At 41.9% G+C, this 22,529-nt stretch overlaps 1 protein-coding gene across 1 annotated transcript; it reads left to right on the top strand.

Moving 5' to 3' along the window:
• The first annotated feature begins 1,541 nt into the window (after positions 1-1,541).
• Positions 1,542-20,140, top strand: pcf11 (PCF11 cleavage and polyadenylation factor subunit). Its single transcript, XM_023293497.3, has 17 exons — positions 1,542-1,908; positions 4,958-5,083; positions 5,428-5,610; positions 6,950-7,165; positions 7,421-8,430; positions 8,900-9,074; positions 10,034-10,439; positions 10,958-11,101; positions 14,098-15,395; positions 15,910-15,976; positions 16,097-16,222; positions 16,968-17,091; positions 17,362-17,545; positions 17,894-18,049; positions 19,266-19,358; positions 19,444-19,479; positions 19,565-20,140. The coding sequence occupies exons 1-17, from the start codon at positions 1,666-1,668 to the stop codon at positions 19,766-19,768; spliced, it is 4,791 nt and encodes a 1,596-aa protein (XP_023149265.2). The 5' UTR covers positions 1,542-1,665; the 3' UTR covers positions 19,769-20,140.
• Positions 20,141-22,529: the final 2,389 nt, after the last annotated feature.

Here is a 22,529-nt window from a genome sequence, read left to right on the forward strand (position 1 = left end):
AATTCATTAAAATTATGAAAAAATGTTTTTATATCAAACCAAGAGTTGTAGTATGACCAGCAGGAGCCAGTTAATGGCTCCAGTGATTTTGGTGACACTACAGTACATAAGAGTGAAGTTATTGAGTTTTATTACTAATAAAATAATAATAAAATAATAAAAATTCCTTAAAATTCAGATTTTGTATTTCGTGTCAAACCAAGAGTTGTAGTATGAGCAGCAGGAGACAATTGATGGCTTCAGTGATTTTGGTGACACTACAGTGTATAAAAGTTAAGTAATTGAATATTTGTGTAGTGTCTTTCTTCGCTGTTGCAGCGGTTTTGCTATTTGCAGACGGTCCCTGTTCACTCGTCGCACAGTCAGCTGCTCATAGACATCAGTGTTATTTCTGCAGCTTGAAAGACAGCGACTTTTGATTAAACTGGCCTTGTAGCACATTGTCTAGCTTACAACGATGGGAAAGAGGCATTGTTTATGTTTTTACAACGTATATCTCATGAGTTATTGATGCCGGAAGTCCGAATCTGTGAATATCTTGCAACTTTACCGAACTCTGAAAGTTCGCGGAGACAGTGAGAAACTCGAGGTTTACTGAGATAAACCTGGTTCCGACCAGGTTAGATTCATTGAGTCTGTTACTACGGTAACTGACCGAGAGCTTCAGTTACCTCTCTTTGTGAAACAGACTAGAGTTACCCCTCTGTCTCTGGTTTGAGTTACCTCCCTTTGTGAAACGGAAAACTCTGAGTTTCCCTCATTTCAGGGTTAACAAACTCAGAGTTTTCACTAAATCTGCTTCATGAAACGGACCCCAGGTCATTGAGTTCATGTGTGAGCACTGATCACACATTCCCTGTTAGAACAGATAGATAGATAGATAGATAGATAGATAGATAGATAGATAGATAGATAGATAGATAGATAGATAGATAGATAGATAGATAGATAGATAGATAGATAGATAGATAGATAGATAGATAGATAGATAGAACAAAAAGACAAGACGGGCAGGTTAGTAACATTACCATTAAAGGTTAGTATATACTCTGAAAAACTTGCTGCACAATACTATAAAAATCTTCAAATTTTAAGATCTATAGAAATATTAAATGTATTAAAGGTCAATATACAGTATTTACACATTTGATTTAAAGTGATTGCAAGTGATTTAACGTGAGTTTGACAGTTTGTAAGACAACAGTTGTGTTAAACTACATAAGGTGCATGACATTTTACAATCACAGTAGTCCTATATGCTAACGTTGCGTTATTAATAATAATATTATTGTCAGGAGTGGGCCGCCACGCTTCTGCCTCATGTTGTTGTGTTGGATAATCATTTCTGGGCCGTCTTCGTTATGTAATCATAAGCACACCCTTCTCCACTCTGATTGGCTCATTTGTGTGACTATTACCCCATGTGTAACCAATCACAATCAAAAGCCCGGTTGCGTGGGCCTAAAGTCAGCCAATGGGGTTGACGTGACGACGCGGCGTAAATAAAAGCTTTCATGTGACGTATGAGGCCTTCAGTTGAAGTCGCCATTTTGTTGTCGTCGAAAACGGCTGGAGAAGCGGCGGCAGGCGTCGGCCGAAATAAACTACCAAAAATCGGCGTTATTTCTCAGCGAGTCCGGGCAGAACAGTTAGCTACATGAGTTCATGGACTGCCTGCTGATCAGTGGTTATGGTATCGATAAGGCTCGCGTAGGTTTACCCGGGTCTCTCAGCTCAAAGATGGACGACAGCGCGGCGAGGGAAGACGCCCGCCGGGACTACCAGTCCTCCCTGGAAGACCTGACGTTCAACAGCAAGCCGCACATCAACATGCTCACCATCCTGGCCGAGGAGAACGTCAACTTCGCCAAGGATATCGTCGCAATAATTGAAGCACAAATCAGCAAGGTTTTTATAAATATAGAATACTTTCAAACACAGATGCTTCATGTATGTCAGTAGGCCCGTTAGCTGTTAGCTGCTAGCCGAACATGGCGGCTCCGAAATCCGTTACATGTCGTTGTTGTTCTGGTTAGCAACGCTCTCCGGTGGCAGTCCCATTTTACTGTGTATTAAACTCGTTTATACATTAATATATTTAACAACAAGACATGATTTTTCAGCTTTTAAGTTTTTGTCGAAATTCCACCGCAGTTTAGCTTTAACTTGGTGTGGTCTCCGATTCAGCTGCAGTTAAAATCCACCTTAAAATCACATTTAATGATTTTCTTTGTGTTTAATATGAAGTTCATATTAGGAAACTACTTTAGAGTCCGATAATGTGACGAAAACTTGGCATTTTAATTAAAATAGTTAACTAAATCTTTTTAATTCAACTAAATGCAAGCTAACTCATATACTACAGAAATGATAAAACACGTGATTAAATTAAACATAAACACTACAAACCCCAAAATACCACAGATTTATTTTATTGTCATAAAGATTGCCTACGTTTGTGTTGGATGTGAAGCTAAACTTCCTGAAACCACCTCAAGTTTGGAATAGTAATGTGACGTGAATGTAGTGTTTTAAATATGAGTTAATTAAAGGTGGGCTATTTATTTTTTATTCTAACTAAAAGCAGGCATACTTTATTTGTATAGCACAAGTGTTTTTGTGGAAAACTACGCTCCAAAATACGTTACATTTCATTGTTCTGATTAGCAACCCTCTCCAGTGGCCCTGCAACTCCATTTTATTGTGTGTTAAACTCATTTATACATGACTATATTTCACAACAGGACATGGTTTCTCAGCTTTTAACATTTTGTTGAAACTCCACCACAGTTTAGCTTTAACTTGGTGTGGTCTCCGATTCAGCTGAAGTTAAATTCCACCTTTAAAATCATATAATTTGCGAGTTTTTTAATGATTTTTTTGTGTTTCATTTGAAGTTTATAATAAGAAACTACTTTAGAGTCCAGTAATGTGATTAAAACTTGGTGTTTTGATTAAAATAGTTAACTATATCTGTTTAATTCTGTTAACTCCTTCTTATACTACAGAAATGACAAAACTCTTAATTAGAAGTCAACAAGAAAAGGCTTTATCACAAATTAAAACAACACAAATACTACAAACCACAAAATACCATTGATTTATGTTATGTCACAAAGATTGCCCCAGTTTGCGTTGGATATGAAATTAAACTTCTTCAAACTACCTCAACGTTGGACCAGTAATGTGATGAGAATATAGTGTTTTAAATATGAGTTTATTAATGGTGAACTATTTATTTAAAACAAACTTCATTTGTATAGCACACAATGATAAATTATTTTTGTGGAAAACTAGGCTCCAAAATGCCATAATGTTTTAAGAGTTTACTTTTTTTTAAATATTTGCCTTATATACAGGTGCCAGTTTGAATTCAGGAAGGCTGTTTTCAGTTCAGAATTTAGCTTTTCACCCTGAAAAAATATATAATTTTCTAAAATCTATTAATCGGTCCGTCAGTGTTTTAATGAAATGACTATTGCAGCTCTGCCTTTCTGCCTTTATGTAGTTTAAAGAGCCTTTAGTAACATGTAAATGACACATTGAAGGTAGTTTAACAGGAAATAACTGTTGACTCATGTTAGTTATAAACAGAAATGTGACCCAACAGTCAAAGTACATGATAATCTGATCAACACAGGAAGGAAAACTGTTGATTATTTAAAATTACTGCTTCAGTTCGTTATGTCTAGTCTGTAACACCTTTAAAGTAAGAGACGCCGACTCTAAGTCCTTTCACGTTGAGAAATAACTATTTATTCCACAGATTTACCTGACCAAATGAAACCTTAAAGTTGAGAGCCTATGATATTGTTAGGGTGGATTTTGACTTTCCGTAGCCACTGGAAGTATTTTGGCCTTTCGTCTCTGTATTCTTGCAGCATGTTTACTCAGATCTGCTGATTGAGGCGGGACCACATCAGTGTTTTTAAATGGCTGTCAGTCGAACCTATTGTTAATAAATATTGTTGCGTAGTCATTGTTAAAAGCAGGAGACGGGCCCTCTTTAAAGCCCCTCCACCTCTTTAGAAATGCTTTTGAGTCAGCACGTTGCCTCAGTTACCTCTGTGGTCAGTATTTGCATTTTCACGCATGACGACAAAGCCTGATCGTATCAGAAAGCAAAGTTTCTCTGCTTTAATTCAGTAGTAAATCTTGAATTACTGAAATGTTATTGAATGGTTAAAATGTTTATAATAAAAATTGTGAAATGTGCTTTTTGTCATTTTTTATTTCCCAGTGTAATTTATTGGTATGACTCTGGTTTACATTTCGTGACGCACTGAGTCTGACTCGGCTTGTTCGGACTGGTTGTTTACTCAGCTCATGCTACACAGTTTAGTAACAGACTTCAGCGTTTAAAAGCAGCTTCTTAAACCAAATGCCTACAAATCATTTCTCCCAAAGAGTTTGCAGTTTTTTAACAACTCGAAGAAAAAGCATTGAAGGGGTAAAACTTTAAAGTTCAGCTCACTGGGTGGAGTTAAACTCACTGATGTCTCTTCTGGGTAAAGTACAAAGAGTGGTTTAAGGGAAAACCCTCTTTGGAGGTAAAAAAGACGGACTGGACTGAGCTCCTTTTTTTTTTTTTTTTTTTTTTTTACCCTCAGTGCATCTTGGATGTATTTTTCTGCCCTCACTTTGAGGAAGGATCTTTGCAGACACTGAACAGACTGATATCGTTGAAGATTTTCTTGTTTTGGAGTTGCTGGGGTTCAGACCTTCAAGAAGTCTTTATTTTGACTCCAGAATGAAGAGAGCGACATACAGACTATGGACGGCACTTTTTTCCCAGACTTGTTTTCTCTACTTTTTTCATTAGAGTTTTTCACACAGCTGGTGTTTTGATGGGGAGGGTTTTCCTCCCCTGTTAAATCCTGTCTAGTTGTGATTTGTTCTGAAATGTTGCTTTAACCCCTGTTGTTTTCTAAACTTGTTGAGTTCTCTATTGCTCCAGGCCCCAGCTACCGAGAAGCTTCCAGTTTTGTACTTAGTGGATTCCATAGTGAAGAATGTTGGAGGAGAGTACCTTGCAGTGTTTGCTAAAAACCTAATCACTTCATTTATATGTGTCTTTGAAAAGGTACAGTTCTCTCTGCTGCCGTTAAGCATTGTTTCAAATTAAACACTAAGAATCTTAGCAGCCCACTTCACTTCCCTCCTGTTTGTTGTGTTGCTTGCTTTTTATGTGTAGTCACCTGCGCTCTGCTCCTGTGTACTTAACGCCATAATGTAGTCCTGTTAATAAAAGTGTGGGATGGAGGGTTAATGTCATGCTTTTGGATTTTTACATCTTATTTTTTAACTCCAGAAAGTATGGTAAAGTTAAAGCAGACAGTACTAACATGTGCATTAGCCTTTGCTGTGATGTTGTTGAAGTGGGTTCTTGTTGGTAGCTGTGGACCAAGTCCTGTCCTCTGTTTGTAGGTGGACGAAAACACTAGAAAGAGTCTGTTCAAGCTACGGTCGACGTGGGACGACGTGTTTCCTCTGAAGAAACTGTATGCGTTGGACGTGCGGGTCAACTCTCTGGACCCGGCGTGGCCCATCAAGCCGCTGCCGCCCACCGTCAACGCCAGCATCCACGTCAACCCCAAGTTTTTGAAACAGGTGTGTATGTGCTGCCGACACCACACCTGACGGTCCAAGCTTAATAGGTTTATTGGTTATATGCAGTCGAACGTATGTGAGGTAGGTTACGCCAATTCTACACTTCTATTTTGTATGCTTTTATTAATGTTGATATATTCAGGTAAACTGCAATTCATGTCCAGCTCATGATGAGAAATGTGCAAATGTCAAACCTCAGGCAGTTTCTAGGTGGGGGTTTATGTTGTTTTTTGCTACAATATGAAGTCCTGCACCTCAATTGAAACTGCACAACTTTGACTAGAAGTAAAGAGAACTCAAATGTGTTCTGTGCAGTATGATACAGTTACTAATAATGCAGTAGATTAAAGAATTTACAAATACAGCTGTCTTTCTTTGATTCTACTAAAATTGAAAAACCAGGAGTCAACATTTACATAATTTGCCCACAGGAGCTACCAGTACTGGGAGAAATGTGACAATTTTAAGCTAAAATTTAATTGTGTTTTCTCATTGAATAGTTGAAGGACTGCTGAAAAGTTAAAATCAGTTTTTATATTGTCTTGCACTGATAAATCTTGTGATTTCAGTGACTTGTTTAGTTTTTTGTGTTTGTTAAATATGCCTTTCAAACCTGCAGGGTGGGTTTTGGGATTTAGAGGATTAAAATACGATTAGTGCAAAAAAAAATTCTGTTATTGAAATTAAGCTTTTCGACTTGTAACATAACATGTAGAAGGTAGATAAACATTTTTTAAACGAACAGAAATGGCTGCAGTTAAAAAGATGACTAATTAAAATGCTGAAATATGCTTTTAACAGCTGTAATGCTCCTCATCCAAAGCTTTGACGCATCAATGAAGGAGGAACCAAGCAACCAAGTGCAGCACACTTAGGACCCTGTAACTATTAATCAGTTATTAATTGGATATACAGCTCATTGATTTACTAACCGCTTTCTGGTTCCAGCAACACTATTTAAAGACGTCATCTTGAGTTCAGAAAGTGTGACATTTATTTTTCTTACAGTTTATTACGTTTCATAGACAAGCAGTTTGTCATTATTAGCCTTAAGCCACTATTAGCACCCTTATTTTGGCACATCATTACCACAACTATTAGTCCAACTAGCATTCTGATAAATAGGCGTCACTAAGGCTGTTTTTTTTTTTTTTTTTAATAACCATAATTACATGAAGTCTGAATCTACAATTAACTCTAAATTCCAGCTGTGGGATAAATGCTCTGCTGCTAAAAGTAAAAATATCTGAAAATGGACGAAGTCGGCAGAAGCTCTCGAAGGAGAAAACTGAAGGATGTAGGTTCACTTCGTCTAACTTTCTCTTGTCTCCTTCTCCAGTCTGAGGAGGCGTCCTCGCCACAACCGGCCCCTGCCAAGCCCCCACCGGCAGCGCCCGCCCCCCAGCCGACCCCCCAGCCGCCCGTCGCTGTCAGCCAGTCGAGCCTGACCCGGGAGCAGCTCATCCGGCAGCAGCTGCTGGCCAAGCAGAAGCAGCTGCTGGAACTTCAGCAGAAGAAGATTGAGCTGGAGCTGGAGCAGACAAAAGCACAGCTGGTAGGACGAACAACAAGTTCTGATTTTCATTCCTTGATGCTAATTGTTATCAGTGCACATGTTTTATGCTGCTACCAAGGAAGCAGATCTGACTTTCTGCTGTAAATGGAGAGATATTTTCTTGTTCAGAGTCACTGCATGTCTTCAAATGTCTCAAGTTCAGTTTCTTTTTAAATAAAGTCACACAGAGTCAAACATATAAATCTCTTCAACGTGACTCCCTTTATTAATAGTTTGTGTTTAATGTTTGCGCAGGCTGGTGGTTTTGTGTTACCGACCACGACTGCAGACACGACTCCGACAGCATCCAGCACGGCGTTGAAACCCGTCACCCAAACTGTTCCCACGGTACGACCCTGGATCCCTCCTCAGACTCAGCCCGACACCAAACCATCCACCAGAGACCCCCGTCTGAACCGCTCTGGCCCTCCAGCTGCCTCCCAACCCAAAGAACAGCCTTCTGCTAAAAAAGAGAGCCTCTCCACAACAGGCAGCTCTCACGCTCCAACACCTGAGAAAAGACCGCCGGAGAGGTCCACCCGGCCGGAGAAGGCCCGCACCCCAAGGAAGGACGTGTTGGAAGAGAAGCCCAAGTCCAAATCTCCATCTCCAATGGCTAAAAGTGTGCAGAGCAAAAGCAAACAAGCAGAGGCTGAGATTCAGAAGTCGACTGATGGCACAAAGAAAGATCCTCGACTGAGGAAACGGACGCAGGACAAGAGCGGAGACGCCAAAGATGACGAGCTGAAGGAGAAAAAGAGATGCAACGACAAGAAAGAACGAGACGAGGCAGCTCGGGGAGCAGATCCACAGAGGTTCAGCAAGGGGAAGCTGGTGAACGGCTCAGTGACCAAACACAACCATGACGATGTAGCCGACAGGGCCGGAGGCAACGCCCGAACGCACGCCAGGAAACGCACCCGCTCACGGTCCAGGTCACGCTCCCCGACCTCGTCCCCGAAGAGGAAGGACAGGCGGTCGCCCAAAAGCAGAACCAGGAGCAGCTCCTTGTCCCCGTCGCCTTCACACAAAGCCGGCAAACCTAGGAGGGTCCGTGCAGATGAACTGCAGCACGGAAAACCCGGCCGGGAAGACCGACTCGCTCCCAAAAAGAACCAATCAGACAGCAGGAGGTCCAAGAGGCCGGGAGAGGACCGGCACTCTGAGTCCAGAGACTCCCATTCCCCACGAAGCCACGATGGAGGAGGCAAGGAGGCGAAGGAGGCTACTCACCGCTGGAGGAGCGGCTGGGAGGAAAACAAACGGTGAGTCCAACACTTGAACCAATATTTCTGTACAAGCATCTAAAACTAGACCTCAGTGTCAAATCTCAGGATGTCTTTGTGTCATCAGGCCTCAAAACTACTGATAGACAAACTCCTCTTTATTCTCAGCTACATTTCAATGGCAGTTTAACACCCTGATTCTCTGTTTGTCTTTGGTCGAGTTTGTCACATAAAAATAATCATTAGTTTTGTTTAGGGATGTCTCCAAATCTCTTGTTGACATCTGTTGATGTGAGGTCTAGGATTGCTGTCCTAGTTCATCCCAGATTAATGTCACACTCAGTTGCTGGTTTAAGATCAAAAGCGCAGTAGTTTGTAATGTTTACGTTGACATCTTGTCAAATCTGAGAGCCCGAAGAGCCAATTTACCAGTTTACCATCACAGCAGGTTGTCTCAGTGTTTGTGGATGCAGCAGTAAAAAAGTGTGAATCTTTGTTTCCGCTCCAGTCTGAAGCTTTCTGAAGACACTCATGCGAAGTCCGGACCTCAGAGACACAAACCATACAACACTCCAACTCGGCCGACAACCCCCAGAACCCCAAAGCATCGCCTCAGCGTGGACGCCAACCTGCAGATACCCGAAGTACTGAACTCAGCGTCCAAGAAAGACCTGCTCAGGAGGGTAAGTTATAAACATTGTTTAAAAGTTACACAGATTTAGAAAGATGACAAAACATGTAAAACCTGCAGAACAGCAGCTTTTATTCTTATTCTGGTACAACATTGCCACAACTATTAATCCAATTTTGTCTTCGCTCTTGATCTGATACTACATCTGTAAACTGGTAGCAGGCTAAACTCTGCACCTGCTGAACATCTGCTTATAGTAAGCAATACTATTTACAGATGTTCTTTAAACACCTCACATGCAGGGTAAGGTAAAAGCTAGCCAGGCAGATGCACGTCACTCTCAGTTGTGAGACCGAAAACTAGTTAAAAGAGAATGAAAACGGATTCTAGTCAGATTTTGCCAACTTGAAGTGATTTTTTTTTTCACAGTACCAGTTGATAATTTTCAATTAATTGTAGGAAGCCAAAGCTGTTGTTCAACATTGATTGTTCTTAATATTACATTCACTTTTTAGCCCAAGCACTGCATTCGCCATCGTGACTAAGTGTAGTGAGCTGCTTTTTCTGTTAAACTGACTCAATCGAGATCTCTTTGACTGCACCTGCACTCTGACAATCTGATGTGTCTCAGACAGACCTCTCTATCTACATTTAAAAAAAATAAATAAATACTATATATATATATATATATATATATATATATATATATATATATATATTATAGATTATTTCGTTCTTGGAAGACAGCTGCACAGATGACAGAAGACGACTGAAGCAATGAAAAAGCAAAAAATACTACTTCAAACCACATCATCTAACCCATTAACTGCCGATCACAGCTGGAGTGTCTCCAGATCAGCAGGGTGATCATCAAACACTCACATAAATGCAACCACATGAAATTTTAATTACAGTCTGGAGTCCTGACCTCAAACTGTATGTCAGCACTAAACTGTTTACGCTCCTTTCATATTTGTCTAAAAGCAGTTGTCTTTGTGTGTCCCTCTGCAGGCCAGCAAGAGTTTGGAGAGTGGCGAGATCTCCCAGGAGGAGTTCCTGAACATGGCCCACCAGATCAAACACTTGTTCCAGTATCAGGAGGAGAAGCAGCAGCGCTCGGAGGGCTGGGACGACGCTGCTGACTTCCCCATCAAGAAGCAGCCACTGCTGGGCATGCCCCAGTCCACTCAGCCCCGCCCCCACGAAGCCATGGACGCTGCCGAGCTGTCGTACTACGAGCACAAGTCCAAGCTGAGGAAGACGCAGGTCAACCACCGCCCTGCTGGAGAGGAGTGGGAGGCGGAGGAAAGCCCGGAGGAGGGCGAGGAAGGAGCTCAGGGAGAAAAGACGGGCAGTGGGCGAAGCACTGGACACCCACCGTCACATAAATACAGCCGGACGCCACGGGACCGACCAGGTGAGCTGATGGTTGTGCTTTCTCTGTCATACATCAGAGTGTGTTTGAGGTTTCAGAAGACAAAGGGGTAAAATGTAGGGATTGACCAACATGGGAGGTAGGGCCGATACCAGTTACTGATAATCAAGAAATTGAAAGAAATTAATGCTTTCTCTTCATCACCGGCTAAATGCATGTAGATTCCTGTAGCAACACGACACAGTTTGCCTGCTTTAACTGCACAGTTTCGTTCAGTGGTGTTAGTACTGTACAGTTAAACAGGTTTATAGATAATAAACCTCAGCATCACTCAGAGAAAATCATCAGGACATAAACTAGTTAAAGGGAGACATTGTTTAAAGCCAATTTAAATCCAAAACTGAAGAGAACCTCCTCCAGAGCAGGTTGGATGTAGAGCATCAGTTACCATGGTGATCTAGCAGGTTAAAGCATACCTGCTAACACTAATCTGGCTTCACAGTGCAGCCCTCAGGTGTGTATATCAGACGTTTTGACGTGTCTGTTCTAAACTCTTACAGGTGAGAGGAGGAGCAAAGAGCGCGAGCAGCCACGACCTCCGCTCACCCCCATGATTGAAGAATACAACCACGGCAAACAGTTCCCCACTCTGAAGTCGCTGCCAGGCCTTCGTTTCAGGAGGAGAGTCGACCCCAAAGAGTCCAGTGAGTCCAAACTGCTCCTGTGTTCATCATGTTGTGTTACCTGCTCATAGTAACAGGCATGGCAATTTTCTGCCGTTCCGCGGAAATCCGCCGTTTTAATTTTCAAATTGATCATTTCTGTGAATCGTCCAAATCCGTTAAGATAATTTTAGGGGGGGTGAGGTATGTTTTTGTTGCTCTTGCTCCCGGTTTTTGAGAAGCGCTCGGCGTTTCTCCCGCAGCATAACAGACAAAGAGAACCAGTCTAGCTCCTGCTGCATTGTAAAAGGCCTTGCGATTGGTCGAAATTGGTTAGCTGCCAACGATTGGACCAATCAAATTGCTTGATGCATTCTTTTGTTACAATTCATGGCGGCATGTTCGTGTTGGAATTTTGAGCTATTGGGATCGTTTTCGGTGGAATCATGAGGCGACATTAGAAGTAGGGTTGCCACGCGTCCCTTAAAATACGGAATCATCCTTTATTTGACAATTAATTGTCGAGTCCTGTATTGAATCAATACGGGACGCAAATTGTTCCGTATTTTCATAAACGCCCCGTACACGTCTGTCACACAGCCATCAAAACTGCATAAGGAACAAAATAAAACACAGGAAATATTAAGGGCAGCCAATTTAAACTTCGTAGGACCCACGTAGCGAGGACCCGATGCGAGGTCCAGCAGATCACGCTGCACCCACGTGTTTAAAAATGTTTACACCCGAAACCCCACCACGTCCACAGAAGCAAAAACGTTTGCAAATGTACAGACGTGAGTGGGAAGAGAGAAACCCCTGGCAGTGGGTAAAAGGCAAACTGTTCTGTGTTGCTCATGGACTGGCTAAAGTAAAGCAGCATCAGGAGACCAACATGTAAGAACCATGAGAACAGAGAGAATCCAACCAGCAGGTCACAGTTTATCATCATCTAATCGTCTCCTGAAGTAGACATGTTAAGGGACATCAGTATATGGTTAATTTACCAGAGGATGCTTAGAATCATGCTGATGTGGTCCTAGACTCTACAGTATTTTAGTAACTCAATAAATGCCTAAGTTGTTTAGTATTTTTTTTAATGCCTTTTAGTTTTTAATAAACATTTATATAATAGCCAATATGTAATCAATAAATGGCCTTTGCCTATCTAAAGAAAAACTCCCTCAGAACTCTGATATGCTAACAGCACTAAATAAATCAGTAAATACATGCATACACACATAAATAAGCTAATACATTAACTGTGTTAAGATAAGATTTAGATGGGAAAAAATGTCTGTAGAGAATTTCTTTGTCCAGTATTCTGCATTCAGTTGTTTATGTTTTTGCAGAATCCAGTATTGCTCACTGGTTGCTCATTACATTTTATTTCATTAGTGTGATTTCACTGTTTAAAATGATGCCACCTCTTTTCAGACAGAACCTATGATAATAAAACAATACAAAATTTTTAGTTCTGTGTTAATAAAGCACTTAAAGCTTTAAGTATGGCTAAATGCTTTTTTCAAAATTAAATATATCACTCCTTAGGTGGTAGTGGCCCCAAGTTCAGTAAAGTTGGAAAGATATTCACAGATTGGGACTTCCAGCATCAATAAGTCATTAGATATAGGTTGTCAAAACATAAACGGTGCCTCTTTCCCATTGTTGCAAGGCAGACAATGTGCTACAAGCCCAGTTTTATCTAAAGTAGCTGTCTTTCAAGCTGCAGAAATAACATTGATGTCTATGTGTAGCTGGCTGTGACATCTGTCTGCAAAACCGCTGCAACAGCAAAGAGAGACACAAATAATAACTTCAATCTTGTTCTCTGTAGGTACACAATATGCTACAAGCCCAGTTTTATCAAGTAGCACATTGAGTACCTTATAATGATGGAAAAGAGGCATCGTTTATGTTTTCACAACATATATCTAATGAGTTATTGATGCTGGAAGTCCGAATCTGTGAATATCTTTCCAACTTTACTGAACTGTGGCCCCGAGGAGCCGTGGTGGGCGTCCTTTATTTTCATTTCTGAAAGGTGGCAACCCTAATTAGAAGTGACTTTGTGACCAATGTAGAATTCCAGTGTAAATAGTGTTAAAAGACCTATAGAACTGTAAAAATTGTAGGACTAAATGCAGTGAGACAACATTGAAGAAAAAGTAAGTTAACTTTTCATTAAATTAACTTATTCATTACAATCTAGTCTTCTGTAATTCTATGCATGTTTTTCATTCTAAATCACCTCTATTTTACTGAAAACCTCTCAGCTCAAGGGGGGGCTGCGCCCCCCTGGACCCCCCATGAAGATTGTATACCAAACATTTTCAGCTGAAATCAAAATTTGCTGTTGCCATGCCTGTAGTAAAGGACAGTGTGTTGTCTTTATCCACAGAGAGGTCAGAGTTCAGGGTCTGGAGCTGCAGGGAGTCAGAGAGTCCATCAGAGATACTTCAGCAGGGTTAGAAGCTCCTGACGAGATCACAGCTCACATGTTTACCCAAGATTTAATCACAACAGTATAGTCAGTCACTGCTCCTCTCAGGGCATCGTGGGAGTCGTAGTCAGTAACTAGTTAGTGAAGCTTTAGGACAGAAGTTCTCTTTAGCCCTCTGAACTCCAAGCAGTTTTGCATTTTTTATTTGTTTAGTTTGTTTTTTCCTTATGAAGTGTCCACAGGTGTTACCAAACAGAAAGAAAAAACAAGCTTTACATCTTAACTGTTTACATTTTACAACTTCAATCAATACTTTTTTTCACTCTATTTTCACAGCAGCTAATGGGTGCTCATTTAACCCTTTTACAGAACGGTGTCTGCCTGATAGATGGGTTCATCTTGGTGTTTTAAAGGCCTTTCAGACCTGTGGCGGGGCTTTGGGGTTTAGAGGGTTAAAGTAGCTCTTGTGTTCATGTCATTCTTAAATGAGATGAAACTTGTGTTATTTTCAATGAGATTCCTGAAATAAAGAGTAAATGGAACTGATGTGAAGTTTGAGGAACATTGACAGAACATCTGTTCACCTTTTTGTCTCCAGGTGAAAGGGAGTGGACCTCACCGCTGACTGAGCGCCAGCACTACGAGGATCGCGAGGAGCAGAAGAGCGGCTACGACGCTCCACGGAGGTACACCGACTCCAGACACCCCGACCCTCGGAGGCCGGAGGGCCCCCCTCCGTCCGGCACTGTGGTCCTCAGGAACTGTCCGAGTCCAGCTGGTCTGGACTCTTCGGCCCCCCGGTTTGAGCGTGAGCGCCTGTCGCCGCTCCACCAGAAAGACTCGGCAGACGTGAGCCCGATTCCTCGCTTTGAGAGTCCCAACAGCGAGCACTCAGACGATGGACCCCTAAACCTGGACACTCCTCACCTGCCCCCTCACCCTAAATCCATCCTCAAGGGGCCGCCCCGCGTCGTACCGCTGCCTGGCGTCCGGCAGCACGCCGACTCCCCGGGACACACCCCCCCTCATGAAGGAGGACACCCCCCCTCTCGGTACAACGGCCCCGGACACTCGGGCCCCTCTAGGTCTCACCCCCCTGGGTGGTACGAAGGTGGGGGTCCCGGGCGCTACGATGACACACAGTTTGATGGACCACACCACCAGGGCCCCGGCAGGTTCGATGGCGGGGGGCCGACTCATCACAACATGCCAGAGAGGGTGGACGGCCCCGGGCAGTGTGAGGGCCCCCACATGTCTCATGGTCCAATAAGAGGAGGAGATGGCATGGGACGGTTTGATGGCCCCCCTCAGGGGCCCGGTAGGTTTGGCCCTATTGGCCAACAGCCCCCTGTGAGGTATGAGGGCCAGGGTCCTGGGCCGGGGCACTTAGAGGGCCCGATGCAGCGCTTCGAAGGTCCTCGGGGCTTTAACAACATGGGCCCCGGTCTGGGTTCTGGGCCGATGGGCTTCCAGCAGCAGCGTCCGATGCGATTCGACGGCCCAATGAGGTTTGATGGCCCCGCTCGCTTCGAGGGACCCGGCCAGCCGGGGCCTCGGTATGACATGCCCCATCAGGGAGGGCCTCCGCACTTTGAGTACGCCGCTGGCCAACAGGGGCCCCCCAGGTTTGGTCCCCAGCATAACCTGCAGCCCCCCATGAGGCCGATGGCTCCGCCCATCTATGAGAACCCCATAGCCCCCCAGCAGAACTTCCCTATGGCCCCCCAACGGTTCGCAGAGCCCATGAACCCTCAGTTCCCTGCAGGGCCGATGCAGTTCCCGGCGCAGCCAAACATGCAGCAGGCGGGAACCTTCAACATGCAGCCGCCGTTCAGCCAACCAGCCCCCGGCCCCTTCTACAACCCTGCAGCCCCCGCCGTCGGCATGCAGCAGCCGGTGAGTAACTCACCTGATGATCAGACTGACCTGATGATCAGACTCACCTGACACCCACACACTCCAAATCAATCTGTTTCTCAGATCAATATTTAACCCATTTTCTACTGTTACTCAGCATCAATGCATCAATCATCATAATACACAAATACATGTAGAAATTCTGACCATTTGACACAAGCACCAAGTGGTATCCACTTGAATGTCCTACAGTGATTTCACATTTAAGATTTAAATCAAAGACAGCAAGAACTAAGGAAAACAGAATTTTTACACAAACACATACAACATGGGCAAAAGTTTACTTTGAAATTTGCAGCTCCAGGTTTCAGGTGGAAAATAAAAATAAGAAGTCACAGAGGAACACAGACTATTTACATTTTTATCAAAACTCCCATCTATCAGTCTTCACTGAGGAACATCGTGCTACATGCTAATATTACCTGGTTTTTCTCAGTATGTTATTTGTGCATCCCATGGAGCTGCTTTTAAATCTTCCTTTTTTCATTTTCAGGTGAATTTACTGGGAAACATGAACCAGCCTTTCTTGCCTCAGACCTCAGTGCCTTTCGGACAGCAGAGTAAGTGTGATTTTACTGCAGCTTTCAGTGACCAAAAGGTTTAGACATGAATCTGTCGTGTGAAGTCGGGTTTGTTTATCTGCTGGTTCTCTAAATTGATGGGGTTGTTTGTCGCTGCAGCTCCACAGGTTGTCCCTCCAGAGAACCACTTTGGTCAGGTTGACGTCAACGACCTGCTGTCCAAACTCATCTCCACCGGCATCATCAAACCCTCGCAGCCCGAGGCCACGCCCACCTCCATCACGGGTCAGTCCACTCATAACACGCCTCTGAGAGCCTCACTGGTGAATCTGTTATCTGACCTCTTCACTGCCTCAATTATTAACACAAAATAATCAGAACGCAGTTAAGGTAAGGAAAAATGGATCAAAGATCTTCAGTCCATTTGTAGATTTATTGGAGCAGCAAACCAAACTCATCAGCATCAACTTAAATCTGTTTCTGACCCCTTCATGAAGTCTGGTTCTGACGTAAATACATCAACATCTGGTCTGTGATCATCTTTGTCTTCAGTACTTCTGGTGATCTGAATATTGGGGCCGATAGAATGGATCTAATGAAGGGTTTACTGAACGTCTGTATCAAGGAACCTGTAATTCATCAGGAAACCTTTATTATTGTTTTATTTATGACTTCTTCATATCACTATAACTGGATATGTACAGTAGAAACAGAAGTGATGATATCTGATGTTCTCCTTTTTACTTCAATATCAAGAACAGTCTGTCTCCAGCAGTTTTTGTTAATCTTTTTCTGTTCATCACTTCTATTACCCACTAAGGTCTCAGATCCTAAAGCATTATTATTATTTAGCGTTTTCTAGACTCTGTTTCAGGTTCATCTGTCTCCTTATGCTGCCTCCTACTTTAGCCGCTAGCTGTTAGCGTAGCCTGAGCCACAGTGAGAGCAGTTAATGTCCTGGTGGTCGGTACTCTTGATTATAATTTGCAGCTCATGTTATTTGGCTTTTAAAATGCTTTTATTTTTCCAGAATCTTCCACGGTGGCTCCAGCAGCTCCAGTGGTGGTGGTGGAGGAGGAGGAAGAGGAGCAGGAGGAGGAGGAAGAGGAAGACCTCCCCGACCTCACCAACTTCAGCATCGACGACATGAAACAGTGAGTGCAGCCGATCAGCTTCACTTTAAATTAGTTACTTGATCAGAAAATGAATCATGAACCATCATCATGATCCACTGGAGATGTTTCAGACCAGTGACCTTTTCAACCTCGTGTGTTTTCGCTGTTAAATGTGCTTTAGGATGAACTTTACTGTCAGAATCAGTCAGAGGTCCAGTTTGTTTCCTCCTAGCTGCTTCCTGCTGTTTGATTCTTTTGTGTTGTGGTGTGTTCTGTTTGCCGTGACATTTCGTGCTCCGTCTCTCCCAGGCGCTACGAGAGCGTGGTGACCAAGCTGTACTCAGGGAACCAGTGCTGTCTGTGCAGCATGCGCTTCACCGCCGCTCAGACCGACATGTACGCCGACCACCTGGACTGGCACTTCAGGCAGAACCACGCCGGTAAAGTGGCCAGCAAGAAGGTCACACACCGTCGCTGGTACTACAGCCTCATGGTAAGCACACACACACACACACACCTCCTCTCACTGCAGGGCTCGCCTCAAGTCACCCTGAGGTTGTCCAGATCCAAATAAAAAGGACATTTACAGACGGATATAATGCAGCACGCTGCTAACCGTCCACTGGCTGCTGCATTTGATCTAGACTGAAGTAGGTGGCACACGATTGGTCTATGTTGTACAGAATGAGTCACATGACCCGTCAAACATCCTTTAGTGTGTCTGAGGAATAAAAACCTGGTTAACAAAGGAACTTGACAACCGCCATCTGACACCCGTTAACTCGACAAACCCAGATAGAAGACTTCTGATCGATGAATCCTCCGTCTGTTTTTCTGTCAGGACTGGATCGAGTTTGAGGAGATCGCCGACCTGGAGGAACGAGCCAAGAGTCAGTTCTTTGAGAAGGAGAACGAGGAGGAGGTGCAGAAGAACCAGGCGGCTGCCAAGGAGAAGGAGTTCCAGAGCGTCAAAGCCACCAAGGACCAAGTGGGAGAAGTGAGTTATTGATAACCAATCAGCTAATCGATACCAGCATCACCTGTTAATGTGTGATGTCTCAACATTCAATAAGTACAATTTATTAAATTCTATTTTGATCGTTATCAGAGAAACTTAAAGCAGGGAAACACTCAGTTTTAGCTGCTAAAGTGAAGCGTCCAGATTTTAACCTTATTGTTCTGGATGTTTATTAAACTGCAGTCAGTAAATAAAAACAAAAACAGCCTGAACAGAAACTGCCTCACAACAACAAGAGAGACGAGTAGAAAAACACAGATGTTTACTATTGTTTTGTCTTTATTGGATGAAATATTCACTGGACAGGACAGACGTATTCACAAATGGTTTGTCTCATGAGTATTCAAAATATACAATATTCCATCTAAATATAAACAAAAACAATATTTATCTAAATTAAAACAATGTGTATAATTATTTGAATAAAAACTAATATATTCAATATTAATCTAAATATAAACCATAACAATATAAAATATTCCATCTGATTTAAAGCAAAAAACATGTATACAATATTTATCTAAATACTAAATTAAAACAATGTACATATTTATTTTAATAAAAACTAAAACAATATATAAATTATCATCTAATTTACACCTAAAACAATCTATGCAATATTGTATCTCAATAAAGACAAAACTATATGCAGTATTTATCCAAATAAAAACAAAAACAATACAACATTCTGTCTAAATAGATACAAAGCAATATATACCGTATTTATCAAAAAACTAAAACAATATATAATTATTTGAATAAAAATTTAAACAATTCATATAATTATTTTAATAAAACTAAAACAATATATATATATTTATTGAATAAAAACTAAAAGAAATATATAAATTATCATCTAATTTAAAACAAAAACAATATAGAATATTGCATCTAAAGACAAAACAATACATAGAATATTCTGTCTAAATAAATACAAAACAATATATACAATATTTATCTGATAAAAACTAAAACAAAATATACAATATTCCATTTAAATAAAACCTTAAAAAAAATGAATGTTTGTTTTGTTTCTGTGTAAATAAAAACAAAATAATTGTGAATTTCAGTGTTTTAACAATGGTTGGTCGTGTCTTTTTATTTTCTGTTTGTTTTTGGAATAAAAATAGTGTTTATGTGTTTTTGTTTGTGGAAGATTATAAACAATCACTAATGTTGTTTTTTTGTGTTCCAGTCGTGTGAGATCTGTCAGGAGGCATTTGAGACGTACTGGGTGGAGGAGGAGGAGGACTGGTTCCTGAAAAACGCCATCAAGGTCGACGACAAGGTGATGACAATGAGCCTCTGAATCCCACGTTTACAGCTTCTCTAAGGAATAAACATGTAAACAAGTGTTTGTTTTCTCTCCCCAGAACTTCCACCCCTCCTGCTTTGAAGATTATAAAAACGTGAGTACAGCAGCAGGATCTGTTTCTTGATATTCTCTATCTGTGGATGTTGGTGGGTTTGACCGGCTGCCGTCTGTCTCCTCAGACGTCTTCGTATCTCGACATCACTCCGTCGCCCAACAAGCTGCTGACCGACCACCCGCTGGGCGCCTTCGTAAAGACCGAAGAAGAACACGAGGAGAAGGCCATCGTCTCAGTGAAACGGGAAGTGGAGGATGTTGAACTTCCTGACATAAAGACAAAGGAGGAGGAGGAGGTTTTAACGAACCAGCCTGAGGAGCAGACGTAGCTCCGGATGCTGCGTCACTCCGGCTGCAGCTCAACTTGAATACATTTTTGTATTTGGATCGTACGCGGCCATTTCAAGGCTGCTGTTTCTGTGAATCAAAGTGTTTGGTTTGGTCAAAGCTGTACATGATTTAATTTATAAATTAAAGTATTTTTTGTATCTCCTGTGTAACGGTGATTGAATCCAACAGCTGCTGCCTGTTAGTCTGTACATAGTTGCCGTGATTGATTATTGATTGTTGATGGGTTGGTTTATTGATGGGCAGGTGCAGGTTTGAAGGTAAGCATCATCTGAAGACTGGAGGACTTCACTCTGAGGACGCCATCAACTTTTCTTTGTTTTCTTTTGAATCAATAAAGAGTCTGAAACGTGTTTGTGTGATTTGACACTTATTGATCTTGAGTTTTACTGTTTAGGTTCACGACTGAAAATAAAGCTGCAGTAAAATTAAAATGATGCTTCTGTGTTTTTGTTTGGTGACTCATTTTGGATCTTTCTGAGGATTTTTTGTGGCCATTTTGTGTCCCTTTCAGGTTATGTGTCTGGTTTTGTCTGGTCGTTTTGCATCTCATTGAACTGTTTATTGTGTCGTACATATTTAAAGTTGTTTTTTTGTGTTTGGTCACTTTGGATCTCTCGTTATTTTGTGTCGTAGCAAATGTTCCCTGTAATTTTTCCTGAGTGTGAGCAAACACACAAACTCCCTGAGCGTCCCTTGGACCACTGTGAGCAACATCAGATGTGTGCACTGTGGTCACACCAGCATCACATCCATTCAAGTTACATGGTTCATTAAAAGAATCAAATTACAGCATTTACATTTCTGTTAAAACACTTTGTCAACAGGAGCCAGTTGAAGGCTGCAGTGATTTTAGTGACACTACAATGTATAAGAGTGAAGTTATTGAATATTTGTCTCTCTTTACTGTTGCAGAGGTTTTGCAAATTGCAGACGGACCCTGTTCACTCCATAGACACCAATGTTATTCCTGTAGCTTGAAAGACAGCTACTTTTGATAAAACTGGGCTTGTAGCACATTGTCTGCCTTGCAACAATGGGAAAGAGGAACCGTTTATGTTTTGACAACCTATATCTAATGAGTTATTGATGCTCGAAGTGTGAATCTGTGAATATCTTTCCAACTTTACTGAACTTGGGGCCACTACCACCTAAGGAGTGATATATTTAATTTTGAAAAAAGCATTTAGCCATACTTAAAGCTTTAAGTGCTTTATTAACACGGAACTAAAAATTTTGTATTGTTTTATTATCACAGGTTCTGTCTGAAAAGAGGTGGCATCATTTTAAACAGTGAAATCAAACTAACAAAATGTAACGACCAACCAGTGAGCAATACTGGATTCTGCAAAAACATAAACAACTTTTTTAAAAATCTAAATCTTATCTTAACACAGTTAATGTATTAACTTATTTATGTGTGTATGCATGTATTTTTTGATTTATTTAGTACTGTTAACATAGAGTTCTGAGTGAATTTTTCTTAAGATAGGCAAAGGCCATTTATTGATTACATATAGGCTCTTAAATGTTTATTAAAACTGAAAAGCATTTAAAAAAAAAAACAACTTAGGCATTTATTGAGTCACTAAAATACTGTAGAGTACAGACCACATCAGCATGATTATAAGCATCCTCTGGTAAATGAACAACCAGATACTGATGTCTCTCACCATATGGACTTCAGGAGATGACTGGGGGATGATAAACTGTGACCTACTGGTTGGGTTCTCTCTGTTCTCATGTTTCTTAAGCCGCGATTCCACAAGCACCTACTCGGCGCGGTGTGGCTCGGCTCGTCTTTGTTTGCGAGCGTTTCCATATGGATTACTGCATGGTATCAGGTACGATTTTCCGTACCTTCTCGGCTGAGGTTCCAACCGAGATGAAGTGAGCCGAGATGTGACGTCTACATAGTGCAGCCCACTGATTGGACAGGGAGTGACGACACATGAGAGCGACTCCAGCACGAAAACAAAACCGGCATTTAAAAAAAAAAACTAAACAGCGACGGTGCGCATTGCTCTTCACGGACCTCTCTGTTCTTCATAATTTTAATATGACAGCCAGACCTGTACTGTGGGTGAATGAAGAGGTCGAGACTTTTCTGTCTATGGTGGTGGACCAAAGAATACAGAGAGAGCTGGACATAGGAAGTTTATCAGGAGGTCTCTGAGCGGATGGCCACCCACGTATACAGTAGACTGTATATAAAGAGGACAGAAGCAGTGTAGGGAGAAGCTGAAAAAGCTCAAAAATGACTATTGGTCCACCAAGGACCACAACGGCCGGCGTGGGTCAACCAGGAGGTGTTGGAAGAGGTTTAATGGAAGCTATTTACTGGCACCGCACCGCCAGCAACAGGAGGGAGACTCAGCTGCTGCATTATTGGAGACATTCAAGAATGGTGAGTGTTTTGTGACTTCAAGAAACTTATACATCATTTATCCCATTGGTGGCAAGCTCCCTTTAAGCAAACAAGTATATTTAGAAAGTAACGTTGTTGTCTCCTGTAGCAGACAATAAGCTAGCTAGTTAGCAATCGGCGCTAGCTAGTTAGCCATCAGAGCTAGCTAGTTAGCAATCAGCGCTAGCTCCGTGCTCTGCTTGTATTTCGTGCTGCTGTTTCTAACGTTTAGCTCTCAGAAGCTAATACATCAGTCTGCATGACGAACTAAGCTAGTGGTCATACAGGTTTATTTTTTTCACAAGTTACAATGTCGTATTTTTCGTGTACTTAGG

The sequence above is a fragment of the Amphiprion ocellaris genome, chromosome 14 (genome assembly GCF_022539595.1).
Source record: "Amphiprion ocellaris isolate individual 3 ecotype Okinawa chromosome 14, ASM2253959v1, whole genome shotgun sequence".
In the NCBI taxonomy this organism is placed as follows: Eukaryota; Metazoa; Chordata; class Actinopteri; family Pomacentridae; genus Amphiprion; species Amphiprion ocellaris.